Source organism: Trachemys scripta, chromosome 7, assembly GCF_013100865.1.
Source record: "Trachemys scripta elegans isolate TJP31775 chromosome 7, CAS_Tse_1.0, whole genome shotgun sequence".
Classification (NCBI taxonomy): domain Eukaryota; kingdom Metazoa; phylum Chordata; order Testudines; family Emydidae; genus Trachemys; species Trachemys scripta.
The window spans coordinates 112,131,711-112,159,407 of record NC_048304.1 but is presented as its reverse complement, the minus strand read 5'-3'; the positions used below and the strand labels follow the sequence as shown (position 1 = coordinate 112,159,407).

General features: G+C 42.7%; 1 protein-coding gene across 1 annotated transcript in view; it reads left to right on the top strand.

Annotated features, from left to right (window-relative positions):
* Positions 1-511: 511 nt before the first annotated feature.
* SLC18A2 (solute carrier family 18 member A2) overlaps positions 512-27,697 on the top strand; it is a 57,165-nt gene continuing 29,979 nt past the window's right edge. Inside the window, exons 1-9 of the mRNA XM_034775435.1 lie at positions 512-584; positions 1,269-1,419; positions 3,333-3,684; positions 19,980-20,038; positions 22,819-22,902; positions 26,043-26,135; positions 27,125-27,214; positions 27,323-27,366; positions 27,452-27,512. Coding sequence (XP_034631326.1) covers positions 1,299-1,419; positions 3,333-3,684; positions 19,980-20,038; positions 22,819-22,902; positions 26,043-26,135; positions 27,125-27,214; positions 27,323-27,366; positions 27,452-27,512 — 904 coding nt within the window. The 5' untranslated portion in view covers positions 512-584; positions 1,269-1,298. The remainder of the gene's footprint in view (positions 585-1,268; positions 1,420-3,332; positions 3,685-19,979; positions 20,039-22,818; positions 22,903-26,042; positions 26,136-27,124; positions 27,215-27,322; positions 27,367-27,451; positions 27,513-27,697) is intronic.

The window sequence follows — 27,697 nt, the reverse complement described above, 5'->3', positions numbered from 1 at the left end:
GGGGGGCAGGGGGATTTGAGGGAGCAGTGAAAGTGGGGGCAGGGGGCAGTGATAGTGGGGGCTGTGGGAGCGTGAGGGGGGCAGTGGCAGGGAGGGGGAGCAGTGACAGTGGGGGGCAGGGGGAATGTGAGGGAGCAGTGATAGTGGGGGGTGGGGGCAGTGATAGTGGGGGGCTGTGGGAGCGTGAGGGGGGCAGTGGCAGAGAGGGGGAGCAGTGACAGCGGGGCAGAGACGGATTACTGGCCAGCGAGTGTTCTCCTTTCGATGAAACTGTCACACCTTTTGCAAACCTCCAGCCTCCCATCTGCCTGGTGGTTCAGAATCGTGAGCGAAGCGCGAGCTGAGCTCTGGCCGCAGCAGCGGCTCCTAGTGAGGGTAAAGCCTGTGACCTGCCGATTGGAAGGGCCGAGGTCCCATCTATAACTCAGCCGTAGGACAGTGAATGGGAGCAGCTGAGCGAGACAGAGGATTGGAGAGGGGGCAGTTTGCTGGACACTCTTGTTTTACTGCAGATTCACGCCAGGTGCTGCCTTCTCTCCTGAGGCGGGGCTCCCAAGAACAGTTCGGCCGCACTGTATTTGGAGGTAGGCAGGCATGGGGCAGGTTGAGCCCGCTCCCGGGGAGTACAATGTACCAGCACGGCTGAAATGGCCCCGTTAGTCGCTGCAGAATCTAAGCTTCCTTTGAAAAAATAAGTTTCTAGCCCGTAATGTTAAGAAGTTCTTGTAGACATGAACCAGTGCAGGGCTGAGCCTGCAAGCGGAGAGAAGGAAACCTGGCGTGTACCACCTCTGTTTGTGGGGAAGGTCCCAAACCCAGCCGAATGGCTGCGATTCCTGTGTGCAGAACCGACGGCTGGGGTTTAAAGGGCACAACGCGGGGAGACGGGAGTGAAGGGCTGAGTAGATTTGCTCCATTTCTCTGCAGCAAGAGGACACAGAGGACTAATCCTCCACCATGTATTGGGGGCCGTTGTGCTAAGCTCTTGGGTTGCGGGGATTTCTTTCACGTTATGTCACATAATAATGACAATCTGAAGCCAGGATTTAACTGATCATTTTGAGAGAAACATCAAGCTAGTCTAGGATTATGGGTAGAGATCTAACTACGCCTCTGCCGCCTACCCCTGAAAGAAACTAATTACGGTCTACAAAATTCCCCTATTGCTGGAAATGGGGAAACAAACCTGCGCCAACTAAGCGGGTCATGAAAGGAACAGGGAGACAGCTTTCCCTGGATTTACCTAACTCTCCTTTATATGTTTGCAGTGTAAGTCATTGCCTGAGGGAGCCTGAGCCATGGCTTGGAATGATTTCAGTGTCCTCAGCTGGTTCAGGGAGAGTCGGCAGTCCCGAAAACTAATTCTGCTTATTGTTTTCATTGCATTACTCCTGGACAACATGCTGCTTACTGTAGTGGGTATGTGGAGCCTTTTCTTTCCAATTTACTTTAACAACAAAACCTTCCCAATAGATGCACTGAACAGTCTATGTACAGTATCTTCTTCTGCAAGTTTGATTGGTGTTTCTTTCTAAATAATACATTCTCTGCAATACATTTTTTCAAATTATATATGAGATATTGTAGATACTGCACAAATACATACTCTACTCATCCACTTACCTCATAGTTTTGGTTTAGTTTATGTTTATTAAAAAAATAGATGATAGTTGTCTAAAAAGTTCTTCACAGAGTTATCAGTAATTTCTAGTGGGGAAAAAGTTATGTCATTTTCTAAATTATTTTTAACTGTGCAACATTTTCTTTCCTCTGTGGTCATACAAACCAGAAGGACAGGCTCGATAACACTTGAGAAATATGTTTCCTCATGATAATTCCTGTGCACTCGCCCCCATCATCATTGCTCTTATGAGATGATTTTGGTGGCAAAGCAATGTTATTTAGTCAGATTAATATGAAGGCCTTTTAGATAGATTTTAAATAACTCACAACTAAGTTTAGTAAAATCAACTTTGATCAGAACAAAGATTAAGGGCCCAACTGTGCAACATTGAAATCAATGGCAAAAGTTCCATGGTATAGAGGCAGGACCTAACCACATATTAGGATAGAATACTTACAGTTAAAGTTAGAGTTCAAGTTTTTGAACATTTTTAATGATTGTTTTAGAAGTCCTCCTATTAATATAAATTTGGATACAAAGATGCAAATAATAAAAAGCCAAAAACAAGAGGAAAATACCAGTTTGTGTTCACACACTTGTATTACATAGATATACACATATAGATTCTACAAATTTGACACCCTGGGCTATACCATGGCAGTTTTAAAACTAAATTCCTTATTGATTTCATTAGGGAGTTCAGCTTAAAAAAGAAAAGAAAAAATGATGGCACAATATGGCCTCTAATGAAAGGCTAATATATATTTTTAGCAAGTAATTTTTTTTTTTTAAAGGAAAAATGTTCTCTTGTAAACAATATATGCATTTCATTGGTTGTTCAATAATTATGTTAAAAGACGTTTTATGTAATCTCAGTTTGCAGGTTTGCTGAAAAAATATATTTCAGAACCATATATAGTTTCAGACTTTTGCAGGAGGCAATACATGTTAACTGTTGATTTTGTCACTAATATTTTCTGATTAAAAATTACTGTCTCACCTGCTTTTACTATTTTAAAAATACTGATTTTCCTTTGTTATATATTAATCCAGTTAGGATATAGCTAATATCTTAAAACACATACAGAATTTTACTTTTAAATGACTTCATTTTATATGAACTTAAAAACCCCTCACCAATGAACAGCATGAACATCTTAGATCTCTATTTATTTAATATAAAAATATAAAATCTTTTCCCTCTTAATAGTGTTATTCCCAGCAACATTTATTGAACATAATATATTTTTATTGAAAGTGTCCATGGTTTAAATGCCTTCTTAGATCAGTAAATGTTCTTTGTAAAAGCATCACACGGCAAGACTGCACAAATAATGTCTTGGGGTTCCTCACATGTTTTGCCCTTAAATAGTACTTTTGTAGACAGATAGTCATGTCTGTCAACAAACTGAATATCTATGGAAAAGGCTTGCAGAAGTTGCTTATAACTACACTTCCTAATTATAATTCAGTACAGTCAGTTTTTCCCCCCCTGGAATAACGTTTGTTATAATGCTTTGCTGAAGGCAAAAAAATAAAAAATAAAAAAATAAACAACAAACTCTTTATCATTGTTCTGTATAACAAAGCCCTATTTTTATTTGTTCTGATGTTACATTTTCTGTGATCAAGTATGCATGCTAATGAAATTATGGCATTTACATACAACAGATACTAAGTTACTTACATATTGTGTTTGCTTTTCCAGTGCCAATAATTCCCAGTTACCTGTACAGCATTAAACACCAGAAAAATGAAACAGAAATCCAGACTATGAGACCTGAGATAGCTGCATCAACCGTGGCCAGTTTTCAAAGCATCTTCTCCTATTATGACAACTCCACAATGGATACTGGAAGTCAGTCTGATAGGACAAGATCAAGAGATTTGTATCATACTCAGACAGAGCAAATGGTGGTAAATGTGACTAATGCACCATCTGATTGCCCCACGAAAGACAAGGACTTGCTAAATGAAAATGTCCAAGTTGGTTTATTGTTCGCTTCTAAAGCCACTGTGCAGCTAATCACGAACCCTTTCATAGGGCCAATGACAAACAGGTATGTTATTTCTCTTACATTGTTAGCATTTTATACTAAGATTTTACTATAATCAGTATTTCAAACAAAGATTTATTTTCTTTTTCTATGGCCCCGACTCCCTGGAGTTCTCATTTCATTTATAGGCACTGGAATATGTTTGACTATCACATCTGCTTTATAACTAAAGCTTTTTCAAAGTAAACTGGTGTATTATGCTTGAACCATTGTGCTACTTTAATCATCATCCAATTTTTTTTTTTTTCTTTTTAACTCCTCAGTCTGCATATCTTTATAGAAGCTTTTACTGAAAGGGTCAGTCAAAAATACTACATTACTGGGCCAGAAAGACAAGATGGTTCAGTAACTAAAACAGCCAGATCGTGGTGCGTAAACCTATAATGTGAGAATCTGATGTTGAAGTTGTAGGGAGCATTCAGAATTTTTTCCTTGCATGTGCTGTAGAGACTCATTATTTATAGTGCATCTTGCGAATCTAGGACTCTGGTTAATGTCCTATGAGCTCATAGTGAGAAAAAAAAATGCAAAGCTGTGTTTGACCTCAGTGGGAAAGGGAGCAAGACTATTGTATACATAGTTGATGCTTTGCTGTTCCATCACTGAACTACAATATAGGAGGCTAGATCCTCAGCTGGTGTAAATCGTTTTACTTCATTGAAATCAATGGTGTCACATTGATTTACACACTGATGTTCTGGTCAAATGTCTTCATACAAAATGTTCTTTTGTAGATGTCATATATGTGGAAATATTGAAAGGAAGTGTGTTTAAAGGGGACATTGCTAAAAATTTATTTGAATGGAATTAGAACCACAGCTATAGTATTCATACTATTAGTATTTCACCAATGAAATTAAAAAAAAAAAAAAAAAAAAAAGAAGCAGCATGGTGTTGTTTGTTTGGAGATAGCATATTTATAATTGTAGTTTATTTTAAGCATATTTATAATTGTAGTTTATTTTAAGCATTTGGTGTAAGTGGAACAGACTAAAGGTTATTTTATTGATAATAGCTCAAGTAGTACAGAAATGACAGTATCATAAGTGACATGATGAATATGTGGACAGGAGTGCCCTGTGCACAATGTACAATACTTGTAAACTTGATCGACTTTTTTTTTTAACACAATTGTGGGAGTTCCATTATTAATTATGAAAATGAACATTTTAAAGCCCTGTTTTAATGTTAATGGTTTGTGTGCATGTTCCCCATTGAAGCAATTTCTTTCAATCCCTGGGTTTAATACTATATGTTACCTAATCACATGTTACATGGTACCTAATCTGTAAAATGTATGAGAATATAGGATCCTTGTGTACAAGGTTACTTCCAATTTTGTTTAAAGTCAAAGCATTATTTTTTGTGTTTTAGATGTAACCTGTTCTTTCAACAAACAGTTTTCTCTCTGGAAAGTGTTCTTTGGCGAGCTCTCTATTATGTTATCCTGGTCAGATGGTTTTCTTTTATTGGAACATGCAATGCTTATCATGCATGCCAGTTATACAAACAATCAAAACATTGGAAGTACTAGATATTTCTGCTTCTGAAGTCAAAACTGATATCCCTCTTAAATCTTTGGGCTTGTCTATACACAGAAGCTGCAACAGTTTAACTAAATTTTTAGTGATATAGCGATATATACTACAGCGGGGTTTGCACTGGTCAAATCTTCCATTAAATCTGTGCAAGTTTTTGTTTAAACCAGCCTTTAAACAAGATTCTCTCTCATCTCACCTCACACCCCCTTACAAAAATTTTATGTAAATACCTAGTGGAAATAAGGGATTTTTTGTTGCTGATGAGCAACTCCTATCAATTTATTCATCAACAGCCATCATTATGATAGAGGTGGCATGTAGATTATTTGCCTAGATTGGTACATTTTTATTATAATTTTGCAAGGGTATATCCCACACACAGACACTTTCATATAAAGAATAGTCATCTTTTAATAATATGCCATTTACAAGTATTCTATTGATTTTGTTAGTGGTCAATTTAAGTGGTCACACTGGTAATACAGTTTATGTAGATTCTTTGGAAAAATACACTGTGGAAGTGCCTGGAAGCCACGGTGGGTGTGCATAATTATGGGTTCATAGCGGTTTGTATTTTATGAACATAGTCCTGATGCACCTGTGTCTTGGGATGGGGGGGCATTGCTCCTGTGGAGCTGTGATCTGGGGAGTATACTGAATGTGGTTATTGCTGGGGCACAAAGCCTCCACACAGATGGCACTGAGCTCCTGTGGATCTTGAGGGATCTGTGTGGATCTCTGGGATCCACTAGGTTTGAGAATGGTCTGCCTAGCTTTTTTTTTTTTCTCCTTTTTTTTTTTTTTTTTTTTTTTTAAAAAGCATGGCTATACCCTCCTTCCCATCAGGCCGATGTAGAGAGAGCTTTCTGAGAGGTTGCATACTGAGATTTCCTCCCGGACACTTCCTGGACCTTTTTCCAGTGGGAGGGAGTGTTGTGAGGCATTGCATTACCTACCATATTGTATGTGGGCAGTGTAAAATTTATGTTGTCCTTAACTATTAATTTCCTGTTTAAGTGTTTGAGTCTTGTAAACAAACAGTATATTCTTTTTAAGTATACAGAAAAGAATGTGATCATGACACAATAACCCTAACTTTGATCCATAGAGTCTTGTGGTTTAATGTACAATTTTTACCTTGACCTCAGTATCTAAATACTTTCTTTTGAGGGATGTTTTAAGGAAATCATCATCAATTAATATATTCATCACCTCACAGCAGAGTTTTTTGGTGAAGAACTTATAATAGCTGTTTCTCTCTCTCTGTAGGTTAAATAGAAAGTGTAACAATATTGATTTATTATAGGTGGAACTGGTAGCACTGCCTATAGTTAAAGTTGCCACAGACTTCTCCTTATAAATACCCTGTTTACAGTTGTTTATAACTTTGCCAAACTAAATTGTTCAGCCTGAGCTTTTCCATGCTGGGTGTCTTCAAGTTGAATTGTTTTTGGAAAGTTTCAACAAAAATGGTTCTGCTGTTTCTAAGAATGGGATTAGGGAAAAAATAAGTTTTGTCCATGTTAAAAAAAGTCATAACCTTTTTGGTGAGCAGCATGTTTCTTTCTCAAAAGAGTTGCATGTTATGTTTTTGTTTTTAGATTACTGGGGAAAGAATGATATTTATTTTGGGTTATTGTTCAGATTGTATGAAGAAGTGTGCCCTTTTAAGCACTCAAGTTCTGTACTTGATGCAACAGATAATTACATTCATTTCACTTTGCAGCTGTAACTGGCTCTTTTACTTGTTTTTAGAGTTTCAGGATTTTTTCCATCTTTAATTCACTAATCTAATAATTAAAAATTAAAACCATCTCTAACTACACAAAAGAAAAAAGGAGTGAGTGATGCTAACTAATGGCTGTTGTACATTCCAGCATCATTCAATGGACAGCTGACAATATACAGATATTTCTTAGAAAACTAGGGGTATGTCTACACAGAAAAAAGCTGTGCCTGGACTAGCTTACCTGAGCTAGTTTACATCCAGCTAGTATGGAAAACAGTAACAGTGCAGACTGTGCAATGCTGTCAGGATAAGACCTGTATGGATCTTGGGTACATATTCTGTTCACTAGCCTGCTCCAAACCCTGCACTGTGCCGTCTCACCTGAGGTTGTGTCTACACTACACTATGCTTGCCTCTGTGCTCCCAGATGGGAACAAGGGGGAAGCCACCCAGGACTTCTTGCCTCCGGCAGGGAGATCCACACCCGGAGTCAGGTCAGCTGCCATGCTCTCTGCAGGAAGCTGGAACTCCGAGGGGCAGCAAGGCTCCCAACACAGAGTGTGGTGTCTGGACAGCAGATCAAGTTGGGAGCCTGGTGGAGACCCAGAGGCAGCTTTCTTGTCAATTTCAGGGCTCCCGGGGACAAGAATGACACCCAACAGTGAATGTAAGGAAAGCAGTGTCTACACCAGTGGTCTCCAACCTTTTTATGCCCAAGATCACTTTTTGAATTTAAGGGCAACCCAGGATCTATCCTGCCCTTTCCTGAGGCCATGCCCCTTCCCCAAAGACTCACCCCGCTCACTCCATCCCGCTCCCCCGTCGCTTGCTCTCCTCACTTTCACCAGGCTGGGGTAGGGGATTGGGGTTCGGGAGGGAGTGTGGGCTCTGGGCTGGGGCCGAGGGGTTTGCAGTCTGGGAGGGGGCTCTGGGCTGAGCCTGGGTCAGAGGATTGGGGTGCAGGAGGGAGTGCGGGGTGCAGGCTCGGGGAGGGAGTTTGGGTGCAGGAGGAGGCTCCGGGCTGGGGCACAGTGTTGGAGTGCAGGAGGGGGTATGGGGTGCTGGCTCTGGGAGAGGGCTCAAGGCTGGGGCTTGGGACACAGGAGGGGGTATGGGGTGCTGGCTCCGAGAGGGGGCTCACGGCTGGGCGTTGGGGTGTGGCTTCCTGCCGGGCAGCACTTACCTGCGGCGGCTCCTGGTCTGTGGTGTAACGTGGCTGCCACTAAGGCCGGCTCCCTGCCTACCCCGGCCCTACACCACTCTCGAAAAGGGCCACGGCACCCCTGCGGCCCTTGGGGGAGGGGCAGGATGCACATGGCTCTGAGCCCTGCCCCTCTCTGCAAGCACCACCCCCGCAGCTCCGATTGGCCACAGCTCCCTATTCCTGGCCAATTGTAGCTGTGGGGGCAGTGTTTGCAGGCAGGAGCAGCGCATGGAGGGAGACCCTCCCACTCCGGGGCCATGCTGACTGCTTCCGGGAGCAGCGTGGGGCTGGGGCAGGCAGGGAGCCTGCCTTAGCGGCAGCCCCACTGCACCACCAGAGATCATGATGAACTGGGAGATCCTCTAGGATCAACCAGTGGATTGCGATCAACCGATTGGTGACCACTGGTTGACACATACACACTACGTTGTCCTAACTACACCAACCAAGTCCTTTGCCTCTCGTTGAGGTGGTTTTATTATGTCAGCATAGCAGGGGAGTTCCATTGGTGGAAGGAGCATTTGAATATGTACACCTCCACTGTTTTGTCCATGAAAGCTGCCTTTTGTCAACAAACTGTGCGGGCCTCATACTGTTACCTGTGCTAGCTAGATTCAAGCTAGCTTGGATAGGGTAGCCCAGTGGTTCTCAAACTTTTGTACTAGTGACCCCTTTCACACAGCAAGCCTCTGAGTGCGCCCCCCCTTTTTTAAATTAAAAACACCTTTTTTATATTTAACACTATTATAAATGCTGGAGGTGAAGAGGAGTTTGGGGTGCAGGCTGACAGCTCATGACCTCCCCATATAATAACCTTGCGCCATCCTGAGGAGTCATGAGCCCCAGTCTAAGAACCCCACCCCATGCACAGCTTTTGTTGTGTAGGCATACCTTCTGTTTGCCATGGAAGAGTGAATAGCGCAGTCTGCTTTCACTCTAAATATTGGTAAAAGTCACTTTAAAAAAAAAGCAAATATAGAGCTAGATTGTGGCTTTTCCATAATCCCACAGGCAGAATTTAGTCATACTGCCTCAGGAGCAGATCAGGGATCATATAACTCAGTCACAATTGATCCCTGCTTCCTCACCTGGATCTGGAGTGGAGTTGGTAGGGAGTCATCTGCTGCAACAGAAGGAGTCACTTTATCAGATCTGGTGGGGTTTCACATGCCCCCTCTCTCCTCCCCCCAACTTTTGAAAAGAAGCCTAGATTGGTTTGGAGGTAGATGATGAAAATATTCTCCTTTGCCAGCATGTTCCCACTTCATAAACTTCATTGACAGTGAATCATGTCCAGCTTCCACATAGTGGCAATTTCAAATATTTTACTATTTCTACCCTTGAAAACGGGCTCCTGCACAAGCCAATGTCAAAAATCTACCTATGAGTCAAATACGATGGTATAATTTGACTTCATTTAGCAGATAGAGGGACAGAAACAAACATTAGATACCCACTGAATGTTCCAGAAAGCAGCCATTTTGAAGTCTTGCAATCTGTTAGTAGAATTTTAGATTTTATATAGAATTTTCTGCTAAGAAATTTCACACTTAAAATCCTCCCCTATGCTGGACAAGACAAGTTCAGGGCCTTGTTAATATCCTTAGTGAAATAACACAAACTCATACACAACATTGATAAACAAATAGTACTTGCCATATTTGCAACCAACATCAATTTTTGACATACTGAACATCCACAAGTCAAGAAAGTTAAAAATATGTGACCAGGTTATACGTTTCCCTCGATGATTGCAGCTTGAAGTCAGTGTGTCTTGTGCTATTAAGTGACTTCAGAGTTGGATTTTCTCAAGCTCCTAGGGACCTAACTTTAGGCTCCTAATTTTTGAAAAATTTGGCCTGTGTGTATAACAAAATGTTTGTGAACTTTTAAAATGTATTGAAGTATAAATAATTTTCATTGTTAACACTGAAGCAATTTTGTTTTGAAGTGACAAAGATTTTAATGCCACTAAGAGAAAAGATTAATACAAGTCAGCTTTAGCTCCTGTTGCTGCATATAGATATGTACTGTGCTTAATTTTAAACACAAGTAATTATTTTTAAGTCAGGGGAATTATTCATGTGAATAAAATTACATACCTGCCTAGTATTTGCAGGATGATGACCTTAATTTTCAGTATTTTGTTTTGCCCTGTAGCAGTTTTGTAAAATTCAAGTAAGATACCTTTAGCAGTAGTAGCATTTAACCTCCCACTCCCTAGCCTTTATAAAATGTAGTACATTATAAATTTTAATCTAAAGTTGCAATAACACAAATCATCAAATTAGATTTACAAAGTTTCAACCTGAATTAAATAAATTATTTTAAAAATAAGTAATTTAATTTAATCATCCCACACTGTCAAAACCAGGGTGATAAGTGCTTGAAATGTTAATTATGGAGAAACCATTTACTTTCTACAACAAAGCAACATCAAGCCAGAGACTGAAACCTTTGTCCTTTAGCTCCCAGCACGCAGTTCCCTAGCCCATGAGCTGAAGGAAGTCACCATTAGCTGGCTGTAATAGAAGTGCTTTTATGTTCTTTTGAAGTTATAGGCAGCGATTATAGGGTAGCGTTCTCTCTCTCACCCACCCACACTAGTATTTTCAAAAGGGGTATCAAATATTCAGTGCTTCAGTTTTTGTTTGCCCAATGAGTTAAGCACGCAAAATCAGTGGAGATTTTGGAAAATATAGGTTATAGCAGCTCATCGGGGGAGGGATAGCTCAGTGGTTTGAGCATTGGCCTGCTAAACCCAGGATTGTGAGTTCAATCCTTGAGGGGGCCACTTGGGGATCTGGGGCAAAATCAGTACTTGGTCCTGCTAGTGAAGGCAGGGGGCTGGACTCAATGACCTTTCAAGGTCCCTTCCAGTTCTAGGAGATGGGATATCTCCATTTATTAATTAATTTTTTTATTATTAATCTTGTTCCCATTTAAAATAACAGAAACCCCCCACCCCTCAAATTGACATTAATGGCAGCAGGCTGGATCCCTGCAGCTATCCATAAAAAAATCATTAATAACCTTGTTTAATTTCAATTTATGTTTTTTTTAGTATAGCTCATGCATGGGATTTATGAGCTAAAAAGAGAAAATGAAATATTAAACAAAAGTCAGAACATCTCAGATCTCTATACGTTTTTAATTACATGTATTAACTCAATAACTTAAATTTTCTTTAACTTTGTAGAAAGTCTCCTTTGCATCTGATGCACATCTGGCAGTTTTCAATCCAAAACATATTTTCCAAGACAAAAATTCAGGAGAAATAAAACAGGGCTTAATAATAACGGAAGCTAGTTGCTACCTTAGCTATGGAGAGTGACAGTTTGTTGGAAGAGGTAAGGGCCTTAACAATATTTGGGTTTGCTTCCTGCTGCCTTATGTAGTCATTTACACAGATGTAAACCGGGTGCAAAACAGTAGCATTTTATATTTAGTTTACACATAGATTCATAAATTCTAAGACCAGAAGGGACCACTGTGATCATCTAGTCTGACCTCCTGCATAATATATGGTTATGAAACTTGCCAAAAATAATTCCTTTGGAATTATACCATCCACTCTTGATTTAAAGATTGTTAGTGATGGAGAATCCACCATAAGCCTTCGTAAATTGTTGTCATGATTAATTACCCTCACTGGTGAAAAATTTACATATTATTTCCATTCTGAATTTATCTAGCTTCAATTGCCAGCCATTGGATCTTGTTGTACCTTTGTCTGCTAGGGTGAAGAGCCTATTATCAAATATTTGTTCCACCACATGCGTATGTATGAGCTAATCAAGTCACCCCTTAACCTTCTATTTGTAAGCTAAATAGATTGAGCTCTGTCACTGTAAGGCATGTTTTCTAATGCTTTAATAATTCTTGTGGCTCTTCACTGGCCACAGCATCACACTGGGAGTCATGTTCAGCTGATGATCTACCATTTACTTGTGTAAATGACTACAGAAGGCGTAAGGAGGTTAAGAATCAGGCCCATTCACCTATACCAAGAGAACAGAAGTATGAGGTAACAGGACAACAGTGAGATGATAGACTAAATTGCCTTTGCTGAAAATAGCAGAATTCTCAGAGTAAACATGCCAACATGCAGAACACAGACAGCCTATTCCCAGTTACACCAATACTATTCTGGAGTAATGGCACTGAAATCAAAGTATTTTTTACCAGTGGAAGTAACAAAACAAAAACAAACAAACAAAAACACACAGTTTCTGCTACCTTTGCCTTGTTTCAATTTTATTTCACTGCAGCACAAAAATCCATCAATGGTTTATCTCACCACCATAAGGTAATCTCGCTAATTAGTGTAAACCAGGGTCTGAATGAACTCTTTCCTGCTATCTATTGATGAATTGGGGGGGACCCCCCCTCAAGAGCAAAAGATATTTGCATATACACACCTACTTTGCCTAGGTGATCAGCAGACAGACCTGCTTTGCCTAGGTGATCAATTTGGGCTGTTGTGGGTTAAAATTTACTTTAGTCTTGGACGCAGGGGCAGTGAAATGTTATTTTCTTTATTGTATGACTAAAGGGCAGGAAAAAAAATAATTAAATTCATGGAGGTAAATGGTAAAGGGGATGTAATGTAACACAAGTTTACCAAAAATAGATCATGCCAGAGTGACCTGTTTTCCTCCTTTGAGAAAATAACAGATTTTTTAGATAAGGGGAAGTGCAGTAGATCTAATATACTGGGATTTCAGTAAAGCATTTGGCATGGTACCACATGGGAAATTATTAGTTAAATTAGGAAAGATAGGGACCTATACAAGAATTGTAAGGTGGATAAGGAATTGGCTAAAAGGAAGAAGGCAACGGGTTTTGCTGAAAGGTGAATTATCGGACTGGAAAGAAGTAACTAATGGAGTTACTCAAGGATTGGTCTTGGGACCACTTTTATTCAATATTTTTATTAATGACCTTGGCACAAAATGGAGGAGCTAATGATACTACATTGGGAAGCATCATCAATACAGAGGAGGACTGGAATATAATATTGGTAGATCTGGATGATGTTGAAGACTGGAGTGACAGAAATAGGATGAAATTCAATAGTACAAAGTGCAAGATCATGCATTTAAGGTCTAATAATAAGAATTTGTGCTACAAGTTGGGGGCTGATCAGCTGGAAGCAACAGAGGAAGGGAAAGACCAGGGTGTTGGGGGGTTGATCATAAGATGACAATGAGCCACCATTGTGACTTGGCTGTGAAAAAGGCAAATGCAATGTAGGATGTATCAGCTGAGGCATTTCCAGTAGAGATAGAGAAGTATTAATTAGGGTTACTATACGTCCGGATTTTCCCGGACATGTCCGGCTTTTTGGGCTCCAAATCCCCGTCCGGGGGGAAATCCCAAAAAGCCGGACATGTCCGGGAAAATCGGAGCGGGGCCGGGCCGGGGGCTCCGGGGCCGGGCCGGCGGTGCCGGGAGCCGGGCTGGGGACTGGCGGTGCGGTGTCGGGGGTGCTTGGCTGGGGGCCCGGGGGCCGGGCCGGGGACCGGCAGTGCTGGGCGGGCCGGGGGTGCTCGGCCAGGCCCAGGGCCGGCACCCCAGGGCCCGAGCCGACCCAGGCTGGAAATGCCGGGGGGGCCAGCCTGGGCCGTGCCTCCTCCCCCCACACCCTCCCTTACCTGCTTCAGGCTTCCTGCGACTCAAATGTTCGCGGGAAGCAGGGGAGGGGGCGGAGACTTTGGGGAGGGGGCGGAGTTGGGGCGTGGGCGGGGCTGGGCTGGGGGCGGGGCCCCGTGGAGTGTCCTCCTTTCGGAGGCACTAAATATGGTAACCCTATATTAATGCCATTGGGAAAGGAACTGGTAAAACCTCATTTGGCATATTGTATACCGTTCTGGTGACCCACATTTGTGAAAGATGAATTTAAATTGGAATAGGTGTAGAGAAGAGCTACTAAGATAGCCTACCTTATGAGAGGAGACTGAAAGAGCTTGGCTTGTTTAGTTTAGCAAAAAGAAGGCTGATAGGGGAATCGTATTCCCCTCCATAAATATATTAGGTGGTAAATATCAGGGAGGGTGAAGAGATATTTAAGCCAGAGGACAATGCTGGCACAAGAATAAATGGATATAAACTGGTCATGAACAAATTCAGGCTGTAAATTAGAAGATTTCTAACCATCAAAGGGGTGAAGTTCTGGAACAGCCTTCCAGTAGGAGTTATGGAGGCAAACATAATTAGTTTTAAGAGATAACTGGGCAAATTTATGAGTGGAATTGCATGATGGTGTTATTTGTGATGGCGGAGGGCAGGGCTCAACAGGCCCTAGGGCTTACTTATGGTTTATGTCTTAGGTTCCAAAAAGCTTATGCTTCAGGGTTTCAGCTGGTCACCTGCAAGGGTCAGGAAGAGATCCTCCTCCACCATGAATTCTGGGGGGGGGGTTGACCTTCTTCCTCTGATGTATCAGGTATGGCCATAGTTGGAGATGGCTCATTGGATGGGATGGGCCAGGGCTCTGAGGTGGCACCAAGCAGTCTCTCTCCCAGGTGCTTGGCTGGTTGATTCTTGCTCATATGTTCAGGGGCAGGAGATGAACCCATGTGAATGCACCTCTGAATTCTGGCACTTCACTGAGCTAGGACAACCAACTGTTAGGGGGGTGCAGCAAAGGGAAGTGGCATGTTAAAGGGACATTCACCCATTGGACTTTCACTCTGCAAGGTGGGAAACTGAGGCAAAGGACTTGTGTTCAAGATACTATGGGGCAGATGTCTTACTTATTGTTACTTCACTATTGTGGACTTACTTTTGAGTTATTATTGTGGAGTTTTCCCAAATTAATAAGTTTCCTTTGGCTCTTAATAAACGTTTTTTGTCATACACAGATTTGGTGCTTGTGAGCAGGGAAGAATTGCCTCTTGGCACTGAGGGGTGTTTAGTTCTTTCAGATTTCTGGGTGGGGGCTTGAGCTGGATTTGTCTTGTACTGTTAAGAGGAACCCCTAAATATGGAACCTTGTTGCTGCCAATGCCACCTGGCAGAAGGGTTACATGAGTGTAATCACTACCAGACAATCCTGTAATATTGGATCCATCTTGTCACTGAATCTCAGCAATTTATACATACTTTATCCATAGCTGCCTTCCCCCACTGATTAATGATAGGTATTTTTCCTGAAGTCAGAAATACTTCCGAAAGCTTTTCTAGCTGCAGAGAGCCCTTTGAAACATATTGGATTTTGTCTCAGATTTACCACTGAGCAAGTAATTCCCTACTTGTGGAATTAAAGAGAGTGAAAGAAAAAGGAGCAGTAGAGATAGAAGAGATTTACAGGTCTCAGGGTTTTCCTCTGCTATATGGTGTAGGGATATCACAAATCTGGGGAGGAAAGTCATGGGAAGGGAACAGAAGCTACATGAAATGTTCCAACCTTTTGCGTAGTCACAATTTCCCCCTGTACACAAAGCACCATAGAGCAATGAGGGGGAGTGGCTCAGGAGAAAGAGGGAGGAGTAATTAAAATAGTTGCTATGTGGGCTTATTTACATGTAAAAAAAAGTTTAGTAACTGGTCTGATCAGAGCACAAACTCCTAATCTGTGCATTGTAAACTCTATTGAAGGGGTCAGAGAACACAGCTACAGGACCTAATGGTAGCCCGGCAACCAACTAATCAGTGCTGCTATTTTAGGACGATGTGCAGGTGTACTAAGAGAGGACCAAACAGGAAGAGACACTGCACATCTGTAAGGTGTGGGTTTCCCCAAGCCTATTTGTTAAACCCAACCCCTGCCCTCTAGTGAGCCAGGAGCCCCATGCCGAGTTAGTTGCTGCATCAGATCAATGTCTTCCCCCAACCCTGGGCAAGATTTCAGGCAAGCCTTTCCTTTCCCTGTGTAATTTCCATAGGAGAGGGTTCCAGGGCTATAATAACTTGAGCCAGCAAACACATCTTGCATTGAACCAATACCTTTGTCTCATACTGTTGAAGAATTAAAGACATTTGAAATTCTGTTTTGATTCAGCTAAGGGAAATGCATACGTACAAATGAAATCTGGGTATACAGCAATTAATGTCTATATGGACAAAAAGTTTTGTATCAAATCCTAACCAACTGCATTAGGTGGCATGGCCCACTAGATAGGGCACATGGGACAGGAGATCTGGGTTCTATTCCTAGTTCTTTCCCAGACATGCTCTGATCACGGTACAAGTCATTTTCTCTCTGTGCTTCAGTTTCCCCATGATAAAGCAGGAATAATAATAATGCTTATCCATCTTTGTAAAATGTTTGAAGATATAGGGATGAAAAACACTATATAAAAATCTTACAGTTCAGGACCAGTGGGTTCCAACATATAGGTTTCCTCACTACCTTCTGTCTACAGAATTTCCATGAGTAGAAAGAGGACTTAAAGACAGTGAAGTAAGTTAGAACTTGAAGGCCTGGATCCTGCAGTCCAGTAGAGTTTGACCTGCTCCAATGCGGCAGGAAAGTGTAGTATCTGTTCTCTTGGTTTAGCCAACTAGGGTATATGGGGGATGTTACAGCTGAGTTCTCTAAACTGGTGTTGGGGACTTCAGCATGAATGTCACCTTAGCATGTATCCTCATGCAAATAACAATTTGAATTCAATGCACCTATGGTCAGCATCAGTCTGCTTCCTCACAACCTTACTCTCATAAATGATACAGATTTTTGGGATTTCCTTACTAGCAGCAGAGATTCTGGTCGCTCCTCTTTTAATTCTGATCTTTGTCCATCAGGGCATATCTGCGGTGCCATTATTGACAGGCATAATCAAGACCTCACTTCACTGAGCATCCAAACATGTTTTTCTTAGAACGACTACTGTTAGCTTCTTATATATGGGTTTCCTTCCCATCTATTCCCTTTCCTTACCTTGTTTTCTTATTGCAGTACCACCAGGTAAACTGGTGTTCAGACTACCAGCTAGGGATAGAAAAATAAAGTCCAAATCATAGGTTTTTTCACACACTTATTCAGGGCTTGCTTTATTTCCAGAAAACGCAAACTCAAAATCAGAATAAAACTCAGACTAATGGCTAATAACCCTTTCTACCTTCAGTCAGCTGGGAAAGGACGGGGGACACACCTTCCCCTGCCCAGATCAGCCTGATGATATGTTACTGGGTTGTTGTCTACCAGTGCACCTTTATACCTTGTCACTCTCCCAGAGACCCCATTGGACAGTGCCTGGTACTTGCACATACTACAAAATGGTGCCTGCCCTGAAAAGCTTACAATCTAAGTTGACAAGACAGAAAAAAGGAGGATATTAGCCTCATTTTACAGATGGGAAACTGAGACAGAGAGAGATTAAGTGACTTGTTCAAAGTCATACATGAAGCCTGTGGCAGAACTAGGACTTGAACTCAGATTTTCTGTGTCCCAGTCCAGTTACCTAATCCTATTTGCTTTAATTGTTAGCATAATGCCTAAATAATTGTGCCATATTATTTTTAATATAGGAGAAGCATTTAGGGCAAAACTCCCCCTTCTAATCTCCATTGCAAATTTTTATTTTATATAGACTCATAGACTTTAAGGTCAGAAGGGACTATTATGATCTTGTAGTCTGACGTTCTGCACAACGCAGGCCACAGAATCTCACCCACCCACTCCTGTAACAAACCCCTGACCTATGTCTGAGCTATTGAAGTCCTCAACTTGTGGTTTAAAGACTTCAAGGTGCAGAGAATCCTCCAGCAAGTGACCCATGCCCCACGCTGCAGAGGAAGGCGAAAAACCCCCAGGGCCTCTGCCAATCTGCCTGGAGGAAAATTCCTTCCCAACCCCAAATATGGTGATCAGCTAAACCTTGAGCATGTGGGCAAGACTCATCAGCCAGACAGCCAGGAAAGAATTCTCTGTAGTAACTCAGATCTCACCCTATCTAGTGTCCTATCACAGGCCATTGGGCATATTTACTGCTAATAGTCAAAGATCAATTAATTGCCCAAATTAGGCTATCCCATTTTACCATCACTTCCATAAACTTATATATTCTATATTTCTTGCATATACGGAACTCCCACTGATGCTAATGGGAGTTCTGCACACGAGTGCAGCATTTGCCTTTCTAAGACAGATGTATTTTCTGCAGCCCTTAATTAAGGAAGATTCCCATTAACAATTAGAGTTTAATTTAGTTCAGGACCATGCCATTTAGTCCATATAACTCAGCAGCATTCTATTACTTAAAAGTACAACACACTGACTGAAAGAAGTTCTACAGTAGCTGAATGAGATTAAATGCATGGCCCCTTCCCTATCGTCTTTCCGTCTTCTCTGCCCACTTCCTTTCCTCCTTGTCTAAAGTTTACTTCTGTTATTTATCTTATTTTTAAAAAAAATCAGTTTGTCCATAAAATAAGTATAAGGCAGAATAAGATTTAAAATTATTTGAATTTTTATAAGCAATTTTTTGTGAACTGTAATACAAAGAATTGATATTTATTTTAACTACTCATATTATATATAATCAAATGTTTCAGGTAGAGTTAAGGTTAAGTAGCAAATGGTTAACATTATGAGAAGTTTATGTATAGTTCATTATGTTTATTTTTCCCTATATATTAAAGATTTAGTAAATAGTAAATAGGAACAAAAGTTCTACAATAGAAATTCTTCCACTGTTTTGCTTGCAGTGCTAAACCAATCAATCCTACCCATTTAAGGACCCGATCCTTGCAAGTCATTGAAAGGGTCATTCTGCATCTCTTAAGAAACAATCAACAATGTGAAGGTTTGGGGCCCTTAAAGGATTTCTTTACAAATACATTTGAGGTTCACATAACAAAGCTCACATCCCATGGAAATACTCATTTTGATGAAAAAGCCATTTCTTTGTAGCAAAATGTTGCCAATGAAGCATTTTGATCAGCTGTATTCTTATTCCTGAAGCCACAGGAGAAGCAAAGTGTTATTTTAAGACTCTTTGGGCCCAATCCTGCAGTTCTAGTGTAGGCAAAACTCCTGATGAAGTCAATGGAAATTTTTCCCAGGTAAGGGCTAGTAGACTGAGTCTGTCATTGGCCTGACCATCTCTCACTGCAGTTAGTGGGACTGTTTTACGTGCTCTTGGTAGTCTAGTTTCAGTGTATAGAGAAGAACAGAAGAGTTTCTTAACCAACAGTGACACATTAGTAGAATATTTCAGAGTTCAATATGCAGAGCCAAATTCTGCCAGGCTTACACCCCATGCAACCCCCTCTGAAGCCTAGGGGGATTGCAGAGGATACAAGTATAGCAGATTTAGACCAATAGAACCAGCGGTGGCTCCAGGTACCAGCGCTCCAAGCGCACACCTGGGGCAGCAAGCTGTGGGGGGCGCCCTGCCGGTCCCTGCGAGGGCGGCAGTCAGGCAGCCTTCGGTGGCTTACCTGCAGGAGGTCCCACGGTCCCGTGGATTCGGTGGCGTTTCAGCGGCGGGTACATCAAAGCTGCGGGACCGGCAGACCTTCCGCAGGCATGCCGCTGAAGACTGCCTGACTGCCGTGCTTGGGAAGGCAAAAAAGCTAGAGCCTCCCCGACTAGAATTACAAGGGGCAAGTCATTTGAGATTTCTGATACAGAGTACAATCTATGGAGTGAGAAGGTATGTATCTGTACCACAGACAATTCTAATCATGTGGCCCAACATACATTGATTCAAGTCCAAAACCCACAAATCTAGCAGCTAAGATTTTGCAATTTTCTTAATACATAAAAGCAACCCTCCTTTGCCTTCAGCAAGGATTTTACTTGAACAAAACTCTTTTAAAGTGTGCATGAAAAAGTACCATTCTTAAATATATTTGTGTTGACTTTGTTTTCCAGAATAGGCTACCAGATTCCAATGTTTGCTGGCTTCTGCATCATGTTTGTGTCAACAATTAGTAAGTGTCTGTTTTCTTCATACTTCGATGCAGATGCTGCATTATTCATAAATGATCCAGCGGACCTGACTCTCTCAGAAGACTCCATGTTTATATCGGAAGGGGGGGGGGAGGGGTTAGGGGAGGCAACCTTATTTTCAAAGTAAAATATTGGGATGCCTGTTACAGGAAGAAGTTGGTGCTGAGATTTGAATGCTTGTCTGGAGTGATTTTGGTGGGCATCAAGTATGTGTACCTGGGATGGTAGGAGAAAAGGATGCCTATTCCTTCTCTTTATCTGAGAAACTCACCTGACTTGTTTTCTGCCACCCTATGAATTAGACTATGGCTCACACTAGCACAAATCATCAGTAATTCTATCAGACTCAGTGAAAACTGGTGGAAGAATAGAATAGAGCCATATGTGCATGTGCATGTACAAGGGTTTGCCGGGGCTCAATCCTCTCCGGGGTGGCAGGGAGCCACACCGGCTCACTACACACAGTTGATGTTGGGGAATTAGTCTGGCCGCGGGGTCTCCCTCGGCAGCTCTTGCTGTAACAGGAACAAATACTGTAAGCCCGGGCCCTGGGTCAGGGCGGGGCAACGCTGGGTCAGGTGCTCAGGCCGGAGCTGAGCACTGGCACTATAAACAGTAGCAATAAGCCCAGGCCCTAGGTCAGGGCAGGGCAACAAGGAATCAAAGGCGCAGGCCCTGAGGCAGGGCTGAGCAGTAGCAGTACAAACAGTTGGGAGCCCAGCCCCTGGGTCAGGGCAGGGCAATAATGAGTCAGGGGCTCAGGCCCTCAGATGGGGCTGAGCAACAGCAATAGGGCCAAGCCTCCTCAGGCCTGGGAGAGAGACTGCCACCCACAAGTGGGGGGACGCAGGCCCTTCCACTCCACTACGTCCCAGCCCGGGGCCCTAGCAGTGGCAGAAGACTCGCTGCATAGTCAGTGGGGATCCTGGCCACAACACACTGACATGGGCTCTTGCAGTGCTGCAGCCAGACTAGGGTTAGCTGCCCCCAGGCTACTTCCAGACTCCTCCTCGGGTAGTACCTGGGTCAGGGTGTTGTCCTCTCGGCGGGGGGAGGGGGATGGTCCAGCACCATAGGTTACTCTGGGTAGTGGGCAAGCGGCAGGCCCGGCAACTCCTCCGGGTAGCGAGCGCAGGGCAGGCCCGGCCAGTCCTGGCAGCCGCCTTGGGCCGCGGAGTTTTCCCAGTCACGAGGTAAGCTGGAGGTGTCTGGCCTCTCTGGTGGCTCAGGCCTTACTGAGCTTTAAGGGCGAGCCTTTATACTTCTGGGTCGCTGCCTGACCCTCTGAGGGGCGGGCTCTGAGCTCCCTAGCTCCGCCCACTCCGGCCTCCAGATGGGCTCTTCCCACTCCAGGGCAGTGGGGAGCCACACCGCCTCACTACAGTGCATATGAGGGCTGGTTCAAGGGCTCGTGCAAGGTCGGAGGAGGAGGTACTTGAGACTCATGTGTGTTCAGCCTGCAAATTGTCAGTTTCACCAGCTCAGCTGGTTGGGTACTCCTTCAAGTGGCCAACTTGCAGATTTTGTAAAACTGACAGTGACACAGGAACAGGCCCTGAAAGAGTACAGTCCTTGTTTTCAGGGACAAGTGTTCACCCTACACCAGGGTGGGCAAACTATCCACACTCCCGCCCCTTGACAGGCCCCCCAGGACCCCATGCCTATCCAAACCCCCGTTCCCCATCCCGACCGCCCCCAGAACCTCTGCCCCATCCAACCGTCCCCTGCTCCCTGTCCCCTGACTGCCCCCAGGACCCCCAGCCCCTTATCCAACGCCCCAGCCCCCTTACCATGCCGCTCAGAGCAGCATGTCTAGGAGCCGCGCCGCCTGGCTGGAGCCAGACATGCTGACGCACTGCCCTGCAGGAGCACGCAGCCCCACCGCCCAGAGTGCTGCTCACGCGGCGGCGTGGCTGCGGAGAAGGGGAGTAGCGGGGGAGGTGCCGGGGGCTGGCTAGCCTCCCTGTCTGGGAGCTCAAGGGCTGGGCAGGACGGTCCGGCAGGCCGGATGTGGGCCATGGGCTGTATTTTGCTTACCTCTGCCCTACATTAATGTCAGTGGGGAGTCTTTCCAGAGTAGAGTGTAGGATCCGGTCCAGGACCCAAGACTCAGAGGTTAAATAGTGCCTTTAAGTACAGCCTTATGCAAGGGGCAGTGCACAGATGCAGTCCTCCAGGGGCAGCACTGGGAGGCACTGTGCCTCACAGACACCGTTTCTCTGGTGCTCCCCGATTAGGAGGAGCTGGAAGTTGCTAGAGTCCTTACAGGGGTGCCACACAGTCCTCTACATGCCCAGCCAACTATGCGAGGCAGAACATAATGGGGAGCAGAGTAGAGCCATTGCTAAGCCTCCCTTTGCCCGCTTACTTGTGGGAAGGAGCATCTGGGGTGCAGCCCCTGCTCTCCCCAATGCCTGGAGCTGCAAATTGGACCATGCTAATGCAGCAGGGCAGGGAGATGGAGTGAAGGCAGGGGCAGTTGCATTAGACCAGTGCATATTCTAACCCTTACTCATTAGTAAAGATAGCTTGTATACATTTTTTTTTCTGTGTTACCAGGAGGCTTAGATGTGGAGAAACGATTCAACACTGACAAATCTAAATGTAATAAGAGAAAATAACGTAGTTAGCATTGAAAGTGACAACAGTGACAGAAAACACTTGGCTGAATGGTGTTTTCATGATTGTTAAAATATCTTTAACGTTTTAATCTTGTTAGATTTAACCTGATTTTAAAAATCTACCTCGGCCTTTTCTGCAGTGTTTGCCTTCTCGGGAAGCTATACATTGCTGTTCATAGCAAGATCTCTTCAAGGAGTGGGTTCCTCCTGTTCTTCTGTGGCTGGTAAGAATGAAAGTGTATATGATAGATTCAATTAACTGTATTTTAGCTTGTCATTCTAGTGACAGTCATTTCCTTAATTGTGTATTTTGTCTGGCAGTTTCAATAATTAATGTTGAATTCAATTACATTCATTTTACTTTGTATGCAAGAGGCTGGCTGAAAGTATCTCAAAGAAATGTCACTTCTAAATTATTTGGTATTTGGGTCACGTTACTGTAGAAGACTAAAGATCTATGCTTTTTCGGGTACTTGTGTACAAGTGTCTTTCGATTTTTTAATTCTTTTAATCAATGTAAAAGATCAGCAAGAATAGATGTCTGCACTGAAGGCTGGTAACTTGCCACTTCCCATTATAAGACCCTGTTTTCAGCTGCTTAAAACTTTGCCAAACCTTAACTGTTTGGGCTGAGATTTCTATGCTGGGAGTCTGCCTCAGGTGGAATTGTTTTTAATTTTATTTTGTTTTGGAAAATTTTGCATCAAAATAGTTTGCAGAATGAGGGTCTGAATAAGAATGAGGCTAGGGAAAAACACATTGTTTTTTGACCATTTAAAAAAAAAATCATGTCATCAACTTTTTTTTTTATTTTTTGTTTTGGTTACAAAAAGCCTCCATGCTTTGGAACAGGGACTTGAAATTTAGCAATGAGTGGCCTTTGTGTCAGGGATGTGCCTTTTGCCATCTTCATGAAAACCCACCCAAAGTTAGCCAATTTAAATTTTTGCAAAATTGCAGCACGCACATGCTTAGCAAAGACTTGTTAAGAGGTTGGCAGCTAAATTCCATGAAGACTCCATCTGCACTGGGCGTGCTCCAGCCCAGGGCTGAGCTGGACTTTGCTGCAGCTCTGGGCTGCTTGGGTGTGCAGGTCCAAAGTCTGGACATCTGAATCAATGGCAGGGAAAACCATCTTTTCTATACTTTCAGTGATGCCAGGAACATCAATGAGATGAGGAGTCCAGTGGGAGGGACACTAGGACTGGGATGACAAACCTGAGAAGGGGCTGTCTATGTGAGGAGAATGGGGCTGTGATGAAGAGCAAGGGATAGAAAAGAGACAGGACTTGGAGAGGGATAGGTTGGAGGGGACAGGACAGAAAGGGTCATGCTTGGGGAGGAATGAGAAGAATAGTCTATGCCAGGGGTCCCCAACAGGGTGCGGGCATCTAAGAGCGTCCGCATACTGACCGGCGGACGAGCAGCCGCCAAAATGCCGCCAACAAGCAGCAGCATCCAGAGGCATCGCCGCCGAAATGCTGCCGATTTCGGCGGCGACGCCTCTGGATGACGCTGCTTGTCGGCGGCATTTCGGCGGTGACGCCTACTGACATTGTCACTTGTCGGCGGCATTTCAGTGCATGCTCGTCCGCCGCCATGGTCCTCCGTGGCTCGTCATCTGGCGCCCACCAGACGAAAAATGTTGGGGACCACTGGTCTATGCCAACTATAGTATACTTCCCCTCCAGAGCCTGGAACAGAATCGACAATTCCCAGTCTCCCCATTCCTCTGCTGTCAGCAAATATCTGTGAAATCCAGTGGCAAAGTGTCCCATCTGCCTTTAGTGTTGGTCCACATAGAAGATGACAACCTACTACTGCTATCAGTTAGCTCAAGTGGCAGAAGTCTGTACAGTGACTCTAAAGATTCCAACCTTGCTGGTGACCCCTTTGCTTGTCAGTATGCCGCCACATGACTCATGAAGGAATTTGTTTTTTTCAGTTTGCTTTTATAAAGGAAATTAGAGAAAAAGAACAATAAGATTGCAAAGTTTCAGAGTAGCAGCCGTGTTAGTCTGTATCCGCAAAAAGATCAGGAGTACTTGTGGCACCTTAGAGACTAACAAATTTATTAGAGCATAAGCTTTCGTGGGCTACTGCCCACTTCTTCGGATGCATAACATAACAAATAAGATTGCAAAGTCACACTCAAAAATTAGGAAATGACAGAATTAAGATTGCTTGCATGTAAATGCTTTATGATACAGTCTTTGTTACATGATCGCATACTATTTTTTCCACAGAAACCCTACCACATTCAGTGCACAGGATTGACCTGCTCTGATCCCAACCTCACTTGTTGCAGAAGTTGGAAAATGTAGTGAATGAGACAGGGGATTTCAGGCAGACAAAGAATAGACTCATGGTTAAAGTAGTAGAATGCTGCCCTAGAGAACTGAATTCTATCCCAGCTTTTGCCACGCAGTTCCTATGTGCTGCTAGTCAAGTCACTTAAACCAGACTTTTCACAAGTGGTCACCAATTGTGTGTTGCTCATTTTCTGAGCACCTGACTTGAGACTCTGGGGTCTGATCTACAGTACTGCTGAACACTGGCAGCTGCAACAGAATACAGTGGGAGCTGTGCATTGAACATATAAACTGCTGTATAGTGCTAAGTACTCTGAAAAAGTCAGGTCCTAGGCATCTCAATTTGGGCACCCAAAATTAGCAGATACTATTGACCCAGAACAGAGATCAGTATCCCCTCATTTTACAGGGGTGTTCTGAAACGAAATGCATTAATGTTTGTGAAGCACTTATTGTATAATATGAGCACCCTTGAAAAGTCCATGAAGAAATTAGTAATTCTTTCTTCAGCCAGGGTTTGAATTATGTACAGTAAATAAGGCCTAGGACCACACATTGAACAAGGAGTAAACAACATATTGACTAGCTGCTCATTCAGTGAGCAGTCTCCATTCGGTGCACTACATGGAAAAAAGTAGTGTGTGAGCATGTAGTGACTATATCATAATGAATACATAGGAGGGGTCCAAAGTAAGGTTGCACAGGCAGCCTTCGTTCTGGCATTTCCCATGAGTGCTTGATTTTGCAAACTAATGTTCTTTTAATATAGTTTTTGTGTGTGTGATGGCATATATAATGAGGCATAATCTTATAAGCCATCTATGCTTGAAGGACTTCCTTTGATTTCAGTGGGAGTTACATATAGAGGCATGCATATATATATATGTGTGTATATATGTGTGTGTGTGTGTATATATATATATATATATAAACACACACACACACACAGAGTAAATGTCTAATATCACATCTCCTAATATTCAATAAACTGGTGTATGATGAAAATAAGTTATATTATAGAACTGACTAATTTTTTTTATTTTTTATTTTAGGGATGGGTATGCTGGCCAGTGTTTATACAAATGATGAAGAGAGAGGCAATGCAATGGGAATTGCATTAGGAGGACTGGCTATGGGAGTATTAGGTCAGTGAGATGAAATATTAATAGGAACAAAAAAACCCCAAAACCAACCAATCCCCTGCCCCAAATCCAAAAAACCCACAATGCATATCTGTATTGTATGGATGCTATAGGAGATTCCACTTGGTATCTCCCGTCTATGAAATAGGATTTTGTCATCCTATCTCCAGATTATATTAACAGTGCACACTAAAAATAGTTTTAAAAAGTTAAAATAAATTTAATATGCAGAAACATTTTGCTAAAGGAAGACAAATCTTCTGACTTTCAAAGTCTGTCACCAATCATCTTCTCTGATTCAGAATGCCTCTCCTTAACTGTGTGCTGGAGAACAGTGATTAACATCCAGAGATATCATTGTTCATTCTCAGTTACGTAAGTGGCTTTTAAGCGGTGCAGCTGCAGTTTGTTTGGAAAAGCCTTTGAAGTTAGAAATACAAACACTATGGGCTATGTTCTCATCCACATAAATCTATTTTTAAATCCAAGAGTTGAACATAGATCTGCCAAAGGTTTGGGCCCATCCTGTTCCAATTTAAGTCAGTGGCAAAAAATCTTCCTGACTGCAGCATTAACAGGCTCTAAGATCAGTATTTCTACTATACTCATCCTCATGAGCACCTTTCAGACCCTTTGTCAGGTTTCTAGCATTCTTACTTCCATAGGGACAAAATCCTGCTTGCCTTATTCACACAGATAGTACTAGTGAAATCAGTGGACCTGATTGTGTGAGTAAAGCAAGTGGGATGTGGCCCATGCTTGACATTTCTTGTTTAGGCAATGTTTGTAGACTGCAGACAACAATCCCTGGAAAATTATCTAAATATGTTCCTCATACTGAGTTACAGTGCTTTGGTTATTTTAATTAATGACCATTAAGATGGATGGGAATTTTGGCATTGAATTTCAGTGTTAAGAGAACTGCTCCCCCAATGTGCTGAAATCTTAAAAGAAAAAGGACCATGAATGTTTTCCTTGTTTTTCTTTCCTAGTGGGTCCACCTTTTGGGAGTGTGATGTATGAGTTTGTGGGAAAGACAGCACCTTTCCTTGTGTTGGCAGCATTAGCTCTGTTAGATGGAGGTCAGTAAATACTAACATTCATAATTCTGTTTAATTTATTCATTGATTTTACTATGTAGTATAGCCACCTTCTTAAACAACAGCTACAGCATTTATTTCTTTTTGCAGCTGTTCAGTTATTTATTCTACAACCGTCCAGAGCACAACCAGAAGTAAGTACCACCATAAAAAAACACTTTATATAATGGGTGATGTTTTGCCCTTCCTAACCCTGAGGTTTTGTTATTTGTCTGACAGACTCAAAAAGGGACACCATTACTGACCCTCTTGAGAGATCCATATATCATTATTGCCGCAGGTACAGTTTAATTCTTATACAATTTAATTCTGACTGTGCTTTTTTGCTGTACCTTGAATCCCAGACTGCCTTACTCTGGCCTTGGTTACGAATAACTTTCTACCAATGCAGCACAATTATTTGCAATGTTAATTTAAAACAAGGTTCCATGAACAAAATAAGTCATGGACATTCAGATGGGCTCA